The sequence below is a fragment of the Camelus dromedarius genome, chromosome 12 (genome assembly GCF_036321535.1).
Source record: "Camelus dromedarius isolate mCamDro1 chromosome 12, mCamDro1.pat, whole genome shotgun sequence".
Lineage (NCBI taxonomy): Eukaryota > Metazoa > Chordata > Mammalia > Artiodactyla > Camelidae > Camelus > Camelus dromedarius.
The window spans coordinates 261,368-270,889 of NC_087447.1; the positions used below are offsets into that span (position 1 = coordinate 261,368).

A 9,522-nucleotide genomic window follows, 5' to 3' on the forward strand; every position below is an offset into this window, starting at 1 on the left:
CTGCGTGCTTCTTGGGCTGGCCAGACCTGGGGGTTGGATCCAAGGATTCAGCAGTGTCCTCCAGCACAACCATGCCCACCCCTGAGGACACCCGCCCTGAGCCCACACACAGGCGTCTCCGTGTCAGGAGACCCAGGACAGGGAGGAGGGCGTGTCCAGCAGTGGGAGGCCAAAGAGTGGAGGAGACGGGGCAGCAGCAGTGGCAGCCTCAGCCCAAGTGAAGCACTGGTGCAGCAGAGCTGGGGACCTCGCGAGCAGAGCAATGACCGCTCCTGGGACAACTGGAACTGCTGCTGGCTTTGGTGCTGCCCTGCTGGGCTGGGCTCATGTGGCACATGCACCCAACACCTCTCTGCCCTGCCTCACTGGGCCTGGGGGTGCCCCGACAGGACTCATGCTGTCTGTCTGAGGCTTGGGGTCCAGTAGGTGCTGGGCCCCCTCCCCATCTCACCAAGTTAGGCCATTTGGTTGTGAACCTCCCACTGATATTTTTACAACCAAAGGCTTCTTCTGCAAAGTTTAGAATCTGAAGTCTCTAGGGGCCTGCCCCCCCAGGGTCTGTCTGGAGCGGAGTGAGACTGGAGATATCACTCCCCCAAGCAGGGAAACCTGAGGAAGCCACTGCAAAAGATGTGTCTGGCTGGGTCAGGGTAGAGGAGGACGGGGAGAGAGTGGGTTTGTGTGGTTGGCCAGATTTGGTGACCGAGTGGCCATGTGGTGAGAAAAGGGAGGGGTCCAGGGCCCTGGAGGGCCTGAGACAGAAGTGAGGGGTGCTCTGCCCAAGACACTGGACGCCTGCTTCCTGCCCCAGGAGAGGAGAGACCAAGACCCGGGTAAGATTCAAAAGGACTTTATTTGTGGCACAAGACTGGAGTCACTCCCTTTCCCCGAGGTCCCAGGGCCACAGGTAGATGGGGCTCGTGGTCCTGCTAAACTAGGGGAAAAAGCCACCCTGCCCTGCCCCTAGCTGTCCCTGGTGGTCCTGCTGCTCCAGCCCGGACTACACGTCTTCCTCTGACACCAGACAGTAGAAGTCCGTGCGGGCACTGTAGTTTCTGGAGCCGAGATCCGAGATATCCACCTCACTGCCGCGGCCTTCTCCAAGTGAGACCCCACTTGCGTGCGGTGGAGCTGATGGCTCCCCAAAGACAGGTCCTCGTACACCTGGGGAGGGGGTACCGCCAGGCCTGAGGCTGGGCTGCTCACAGCCTGCCTCCTGCCAGTCACTCCCTGCTGCCCCTCCTGCATGGTAGCATTTGAGGTCCCAGAAGTTCCCAGGCAGGCCCTGGGCTCAACCTCCTCCATGGAAAGAGGCAGCCAGAGGTGCTCGGCTGCAGGGGGCAGTCCCCACCTCATGGACACCTTTCCCAGCTCCTCCACCTTATGCAGTCCTCCTCCAACCAAGGCTGAGCTTCCCAGGGTCAGGGGTGGGCATACCCAGGTCCCCCTCGGGGTCAGGGTCCAGCTCTGGGTCCAGGCTCCGACCTTCCGGGACCCGGCTTCCCACAATCAGCATGGGGTCTTTGTCATCCTGCAGCCGGGTCTGGGGGTCTCCCTCCATCGCTCTGTACTGCACCTTCCGCGGCAGTGCCAGCTGTAGCTCTTTCCAAAAATCGGAGGAAGGCATCTGGCGGCCAGGGTGGGGCAATCAGCGTGTGTAAACACAGCGTGTATAAACACATGGGGGTTCCCAACGCTGGAAGCCCCTGGCCTCCTTAGCCCCAGAGTACACCTCGCAGCGCGCATTCACCTGGCTCCAGGGACCTTCAAGCAGGGTCCCTCCTCTGGGCACCTGGCCACAGAACCCCCGCCCATGGGGTTCCATCCACAACCCCCCTCCCCGCCTCTCCGCACCACGGAGCCGGGCCTCCAGAGCAGCAGGGTCACCAGATGGCGGTGCTGGCGCAGCAGGCGAAGCGCGGGGTGCGCCGGGTCTCGCCGCTGGCCCTCGAAGGTGATGAAGATGGGTTTACGCGTGAGCTCCAGCAGTCGGCACAGGCCCTCCCTGCGGGGGAGGGACGTCAGGGGGGGCGCGGCTGGGGCCCACCCAACCCCGCGCGGGACCCACCGGAAGCTGTGGCTGCACCAGGCCCGGCCCAGGAAGGCGTCCGACAGCACCACGACGAGGCGCCGGCAGCGGCTCAGGTTCACCAGGAGGTCGGCGGACGGCTCTGCGGGAACAGGAGCGTAGGCAGGCGCTGGGCGGGGCCCTAGACGGGGCGAGGCCCGGGCCTGGGGTGGGGGCGGGGCGCCTCGGTACCCGCGCGCGGCAGGAGGTCGCGATCATCCAGGAAGAGCTTGTAACCCCGACGCCGCTCCAGCTGCGGCTTCAGGATGAAGTTCACGAACTTCCGGTCCTCGGGGCTGTCGCTGTAGGAGATGTAGGCGTCGTAGAGCTTCCCATCTGCGGGCGGCGGCGGGTCAGCGCGGCCGCTTTCCAGGCCTGGGCCCGCCACCCTCGGGGTCCCCTAATCCTCTCCCAGTGTGCAGCAAGGGCCAGGTCTGCGCCCCAGACGCAGATCCAGCAGATTCCCCGGCCCCAGTCGTGCCTAGACCCCTCCCTCACACGGGATTCCAAGTGGAGCCCAGGAACCGGGATACCGTGTCCCCCTTCCGCCAGCCCTGTGCCTTCCTGGGCTGCATGGAGACACCCGTTTCCTGGACTCCGTGCTCGCCAGAGCCCTCCAGGGATGGATGCCCCCTTGACCCCACCTCCAGAGCTGCTCACGTTTGTTGGGGGCAACCCCCCCCAACCCAGACCTGAGCCCAGGGAGGCCCCGTGGCTGACTCCTCATCCCCGTCCATCTGGGACCCACGCACCGTTCATCTCCACCTCCCCGTACGTGTCTTGGTACCAGAGCAATACATTGAGTCGACACTTCACATACAGCAGAGCTGTCAGGAGCAGGACCAGCAGGACTAGGAGTGAAGCCAGCACCGCAGCCACATGTCCAGCTGGGCCTGGGGACAGAGCTACAGCCTGAGCCTCTGACCACCCCAGCACCCTCCAGGCCTAAAGGCTTCCCAGGCCTCCCTCCTACCCTCTACCCCAGTGAACCCCCCTCACCAGCTCTCCAAAGAGTAAAGGAGGAGGAGCTGACGTTCTGGATGGAGCAGGTGAAGGTCCCAAAGTCCTCCGCACTGGTCAGGTTGACCCCCAGGACACTGGACACAAGCACCTCTGACAAGTTGGCCTTGACCCTGGGGAAACCAGGCCCCACCCCCTCACCTGGGGCCCGAGAGCATCACTGGATGCCCCTTAGCCCCATCTGTCTGGGACTCATCCAAAGAGGCTGCAAATTTGGGCCTCCTAGGCAGTCCTTGGGCCACAAGCTAAGAGAAATGGCCAGAATCAAGGGGGTGTGGATCTGTTTGGAGATAGTTACCCTAATCCTGCATATGGGTCCTGGGGGTCCTCTGACCCCTGCTGGCACTCATGGCCCTGAGTGGACCACAAGGTGTCTAAGGGGCCATCTATTCCTGCAGTCACTGATGGTTAGTCTGCATCCAGAGTGGCAGTCTGCTCGTGTCACATCTGGGCAGTCACTCCCCAGCCCGTGTCCAGGTAGTTGTAGACCAGGGTGTAGGTCAGAGAGGCCACAGGCCATGGGTGTATCCAGCGTGGTTACCTGACCCTGGACACCCTCCTCTCTTACCAGGAGTCCTCGTGGAGGGCATGGTGTCTTCCACTGCCCAGCAGCAGCCCATCTTTCAGCCACTGGACTGAGGGCAGGGGGCAGTGGGGCCCAGAGACCACCGAGGCGGTGCAGTTCAGAGTGACCGCACTGCCTAGGGCAGACCCCAGCGCCTGGTGTCCAGATGGGGAGAGGAAGTCAGGGGCCCTGTTGCAGACTCCTGCAGAGAGAGGAACCTGTGCATTAGCCATGCTTGCAGTGCCAGGCTCCCATGGTCCACAGATGGTCTGTGGTCCGGGAAAAAACCAAGCTGGCTAGTGGCACGTGTTGCATGGTGGCCACACCATGTCCATCCACGAGTCCTGTGGGGGACAGGGCCTGGCATTTGGCATACCTTCTTCCCCCAGCAGCAGCTGGTTCTTGTGTGTTCTGCCTGCCCTGGCTCCGAGGGGATGTTAGCTGGAGGGCATTTCCGGAGTCAGAGCTGAGCTGACCCAACCCCACCCCAGCCCAGCAGGGCCCACCTAACTGCTCATCCACCCAGGGCATAAGCCTGGCCCCCACATTTCCCATGTGCACCTGTTGCCCATTGCTGTGAGGCCCAGGCCCTGGCCTTTCTGCTGGGGGAGCTACAGTGAGTGTGGACACTGGTGGTTTAGGGGATTCAGGGGTTGGGCATGCCAGCACGTGTCACCTGGTGTGGGAGTCTGGGGTTCCAGGACCCTCTACTCCAGGCCACAAGCAAGCCTTCTCACCTCCTGGAGATCCAAACTTTCTCATCTTTAGAATGGGGGGATGAGCCCCAGGGGGAGGTCAGAGAAGACTGTCATCGTCTTGGTAGTGTGGTCTCCCACCCATCCCACCCCCAACAGCCCCTACCAGTGCCCGCTCCCAGTATCCCTGGGCTTTACCCCACTAGCCTGGTCTAGAGGCCTTGGGCAGGAGAGGGTTCAAGGCCCATCCTAACGGTGGGGTCAGGACCCTGGGCCATGAGGGTGGGGTGAACAGAGGCCTTTGTACCCCTGGCTTGAGGCCAAGCAGAGAGCCGGGCAACATTGCAGGAGTCAGCCTGAGGGGCAGGAGGTAGGAGTGGAGCCCGAGCCGATCCCTCTCTGACCCATCTACCTGCCATGGTCTGGCCGGGGCCTCCTCGGGGCAGGCTGGGTACTGGGGCCACCCACGGCTCCACGGGGCTCCTTGGCCGAGCAGACTGGTCCCCCAAGGGCTGGGCAAAACTCACTCTCTGTCCTTGTATCAGGTCAGTCAGGGCTCCAGGACGGGTCGGAGGCTGCCGCCATCCCCAGGGAGCAAGTTAAATGAGAACAGGGTCAGTTAACGTGTAACTTTGGCTGCAGAAACACTGCCTCTGCACCAGCTGCCTAATGGAAGCCGGCAGAGCGTCAGGCACCCGCACAGCACCCGGTCCCTTACACGTGGCGGGAGTGGCGCCACCTTGCACAGCCCAGGGGGTTGGTCGGGGCCCTCGGGCTGAACTTCTGCTCCAGGGCCACCATGACGGCCCAGGGTGGGGCAGTGTCCCCAGCACCCCTCATGAGCCTGGGAGTTGGCCTCTTCCCACGTCCCCTGGGACGGGGCCGCCGCACTTAGCTGCCCTGAGGCTGCCAGACTGAGCCACGCTCCCAGCTGGGGCTTTGTTCTGGGCTCAGTCCTGGGTGCGACATGCCCTCGGGAACGCGGCACCTGAGGCTGAGGCTGAGCTGGGCCGAGGCGTCAAGGCAGGAGAGGCAAGTGGGGCCAGGCTGGGCCTGACGGGGCATCCCTCTTTCTGGGTCCTGTGCCGGCGCCCCCACCTGTTTGTCATCTTCAAACCCAGAGACCTTTGTCCACACTGTCTAGTTCTCCAAGGGAAGTCCCCACCCACTCATAGGTGACCCTTCTCCCCTCCGTGGGCTCTGGGGCCACTTCCAGCCAGTCAGCAGCCTCTTGGCACAAAAATCTCTACAGTGAGCTGGGCTGAAAGGCCGGGGCATGAAGCCCCAGCGCAGGGGCCTTCGCGACAGCCTCCTTGGCAGCTGGGCCCCGGCTACCTCTTCCTTGTCACCGAGGTCCACCCTGTTAATCCAGTGGGTATCCATCCACTCCACTCCCTCCCTCCCTGCCAAGTGGACACACTGGGGCCCAGCTCCTTCAACACTCCCTCCCTCCCCACCAGTAGGACCCCTGAGACTTTGCAGGGATGAGTCTCAGCCTGCCTCCCACTCCTGCACGGATGACCCCCTGTGGACCTGGCCCAGCTTCTGCCCCTGGTTTGGAGGGGCTGGAATTTCCTCACTAATTAGTGGAGTGTCAGGCTTGATCCCTTGGGGGCTAGTGCAGAAAGTCCTTCCAGAAGCCCTTTGGAGTGAAGGGCAGGCCTGGGAAGGTCCTTGAAGCAGGAGAACCAGCCACTGAGGGACTGTGGAAGACTGGGCAGCTCACACCCCCTCTCCCAAAAGGAACTTCCTGCAACCCAGCAGGTCCTAGGGCAACTCCTGCAGTGCCTCCTTGGCCTCCCCAAGCTCAGAAGACCTCCCACCCCTGGAAATGCAATCTCAGATCCTCCTGGAAGTTAAGACCAAACTGCATGGCCAGGAGACAGGTGTTCCCCTGCATACCCCTCCCTGTACAGTCTGCCCTGTATACCTCTCCCCTCCACACCTTCCCCTGCAGTCTCCCTTGCACACCCCACACACACCCTGACCTGCACAACCCCCTGCAGCTTCTGTGCTGCACACTCTCCCTGCCATTTCCCCTGCAACAGCCCCTCTGTACAGTCGGCGCCATACACCCACCCCCTGCACCCCACACAGGCCTACAGTAAGCTCCTGGCCCCTGTGTACACGTGCACACGCCCCACACTCACACACACTGGTGGTCTACACACCTGGCACACACAGCACACACTTGCCACAGCTCCCACAGGGCACACAGCCACGAGCATCTGTACACACCTCACACCACACTCACTGCACCTCACACACCCCTCAGCCTCCCATCACCCCTCACTCTCACTGGTGCACGCACATGATGCACACATGTGCCACATGCTTTGCGGGCCTCTCCTTAGCCAGGCCTGATTTTGAGGACAGGCCTCAGGCCAGGAAAGGCACCCAAGGACAAGGACACTGGCTCACGCCGAGAAGCAAGGCCACTGTGGGAGGGCACGAAGTCACCTGGTTCCAGCTCTTTCCTCCTGAGTCGGGGAGGTCGGTCACTGAGGGCACTGACTTGTGCTTTGGAGCAAACTCTTTGCTCAGCTGGGCCCCCGGCCCAGTCCAAAGCACCACGGCTGCCCCGGACGCATTGCCAAGCACGGTGAGGACCTGGCTTTTGTTTGTGTGTTTTATTCAGAACTTTCCCCGTAGCTTCCTGGCTTCGCAGTCACATCCTCTCCTAAACCCAAACCCCACCCAAGCACCCACCCTCCTCTGAGGCGGGCTGGCGGGCAGTTGGTGGTTCTCCCCGTTGGCCCCGCCTGCCCCGCTCTTCCTGTAACTCTGAGTCAAGCGGCTCCTTCCTCTGGGGCCCACCCCAGTCCATCCAGGCACCGTCCTTCCGCAGGCCAGACCTGGAAGGTGGGCAGAGGCTGCACCAGTACTCGGGCCCAGGGTGATATGTCAGGGTCCTGGCAGGCAAACCCTCCCCCCATCAGGGCCGTCCTGCACACACACAAGGAGCTGGGCAGTATGGCCTGCTTTCTGGACACCCCTACGATTCCAACACCCAGGAGAGGGCGGAGTCTCCACGTAGCTCCTGGGCCCAAGTGAGCAACCCTAAGTACCCCTGACCTCTGACCTGTGGGGGTGATGGGGCTTCTGTGGAAACTCTCACCAGCAATGGGGCCTTGGGCTGGGTTCTTTGGCTCCCTCCCTGTCCACCTCCCAGGTGTAGCCCCCAAACAGTGAGCAGCTACAAGGGGGCTGGGGTATCACATGGACCTTAGTTTCAGGCGGGGAAGGGAGAGAAGTGCCGCCTTCCCTAGACAAGGAAGCAAACAGGAGGCCTCAGCAGAGGCGCCCAGCTCTGAGCCCAGTGTGGGGGGATGGGCAGCCAGCATCCCCTGTTGCCACCACCGATTCCCGCGCCCCGACACCAGACTGATGAAGGACTCAGGGCCCAGCGACAGGTAGCTGGTATCGCTGCCCGCAGAAATCAGGCAAGAGTCCCCTCCAGCCCCTGTCCCTGCCCCCACCCACACAGGGCAGGGCCTTCCAGGGGCGCATCCTCAGGGCAGCACCTGCTTCCCCACATCCTTAATCTGACCCCGCCCAAGCCCCCCTGCTCAAAGCCCTGGTGGCCTTCAAGACTCTTAGGTGACAGCGCATCTTGGGCTCAGGGTCTCGCAGAACTGGAGGAAGGCCTGACTGCACCTCTTCCCCACTGATCCTCAGCTTCCTGGACGCCTGTTGGAGCTGGTAGGAGCCCGTCCTGCAAGCTGCCCTGGGGGCGCTGAGGCCGAGTAGGCAGCACAAGCACCTGACGGACAGGTTACTGGCCGCCAGCAGTCAGTGACCTGCCCAGGAGCACCCAGGCAGGAAGCAAAGAGCTCTCGTGTCCCCAACCAGTCTTGCTGCCCCTCAGAGGTCCTGGCAGACGGCCTGCTGCTCTGGATGCCCGTCTGTACCGGCATCTCACAGCCATAGCTGCACGCCCCGCTAGCCGGTAACCGCCACGCGTACCCTCCCTCGTCCCCCAGGCCCACTCCCCAAAGAGAGCATAACCTCCACGTTGCCTCAGGCGCTCTCCAGAACAGCCCTTCCGCGTCCGAGCCCGCCCCCTGCACCGCCCACCACACTCTGTCCCGCGCCGTGCGGTTCCTAGAAAGCCCAGACCCTTCCCACCCTCCGGCCTCGCGCTGGAGCTCCAGTGCCTCCGCCAGCCCCCGCCCAGCGCCGCTCCCTTTCCCCGCCCTGCCGTATGGTCTGCTGCTCCGCACCCCACAGTCTCTGAGCGACTCCCCCTCTTTGGGGGCGGGCAGCCCCTCTGCGCCTTGTGCGTGCCGCATCTCCTGAAGGGAAGAACGTGCACAAACGCCTGGGCCCCACAAGCCGAGAGGCGCCCACGACACCCGGGTCTCCCTCGCCGCACACCCCGCACCTGCCCTCCGCCTTCCCGGAGGGGTGGACAGGCCTTAGCATCGCCCACCCTCCAGGTGCGGTGAGCGGGCGGGGCGGGCCGCGCGCGGTTGGGGGGCGCGGACGGCCCGCAGGTCGGGGGCGCGCGCAGGCGGCGAGGGCGCGCACGGAAGGCAGAGAGGCGCGCGGACGGCGGTAGCTCCGCCCGGAGGCCGGCGCGCAGCGGCTCCAGCCGGCTTCACTGTCAGCCCCCGGCGCCCTGGGAGGCCTCAGACCTGGGCGCCGACCTTGGGGCGGAGGTGGGCGTCCCCTCGCGCCTCGGCGCTCTCTTCCCTCTCATGGGCGAGGGCCGCGAGGAAGCCACGGCTCACGTCAGGCGGAGCGGGAAAGAGCGGCGCTTGCCCCCACGAGGCTCAAGGGACCGGGACGCGGGCGAGCTCGGGCTTCCGGGCGACGTGGGCAACGAGCCCGGCTCCGGCGCACTTCCTGCGGAACCGCACCCACCGCGGCCCAGAGGCTCCCCGGGGCGAGAGGCACCCCGGCCCCCAGGCTTCAGGCCCGGTCCTGGCTCCCGGAAGCCGGAGACCTCCACTCACCTCCGTGGGTAGGAGCCACGATTGCCACACCTGCTGCCAAGACCCGTGGCCCGCGCGGCCGCGGGGGTGGAGCGGCTCACCTGGGCCAGGCGGCGGCGACAGGCCCAGCGGCAGCTGCAGGTGCGGCCCCGCCCAGCAGCCAGGGCCGAGGGCGGGCCGAATGTCCCGCTTTGCGCCCAAGGCTGGTGCTTTGGACTGTCCCGCGCTCAGTCCTCA

The 9,522-nt window shown here is 64.2% G+C and overlaps 1 protein-coding gene across 10 annotated transcripts; it reads right to left on the minus strand.

Annotated features, from left to right (window-relative positions):
* Positions 1 to 834: 834 nt before the first annotated feature.
* SIGIRR (single Ig and TIR domain containing) lies at positions 835 to 9,448 on the minus strand. Of its 10 annotated transcripts, XM_031448144.2 has the most exons (10): positions 6,809 to 7,038; positions 4,761 to 4,923; positions 3,657 to 3,855; positions 3,068 to 3,201; positions 2,821 to 2,961; positions 2,261 to 2,404; positions 2,069 to 2,171; positions 1,855 to 2,005; positions 1,438 to 1,627; positions 835 to 1,164 (listed from the first exon to the last, which is right to left on the minus strand). In XM_031448144.2, the coding sequence occupies exons 2-10, from the start codon at positions 4,765 to 4,767 to the stop codon at positions 1,001 to 1,003; spliced, it is 1,233 nt and encodes a 410-aa protein (XP_031304004.2). In that variant the 5' UTR covers positions 4,768 to 4,923; positions 6,809 to 7,038; the 3' UTR covers positions 835 to 1,000. The 10 variants fall into 10 exon arrangements, with proteins under 10 accessions (XP_031304004.2, XP_031304003.2, XP_031304002.2 ...); XM_031448143.2 differs by lacking the exon at positions 6,809 to 7,038 and adding an exon at positions 8,998 to 9,151 and having other exon boundaries at positions 1,855 to 2,171; XM_031448142.2 differs by lacking the exon at positions 6,809 to 7,038 and adding an exon at positions 8,986 to 9,150 and having other exon boundaries at positions 1,855 to 2,171.
* Between the last annotated feature and the right edge of the window lie 74 nt (positions 9,449 to 9,522).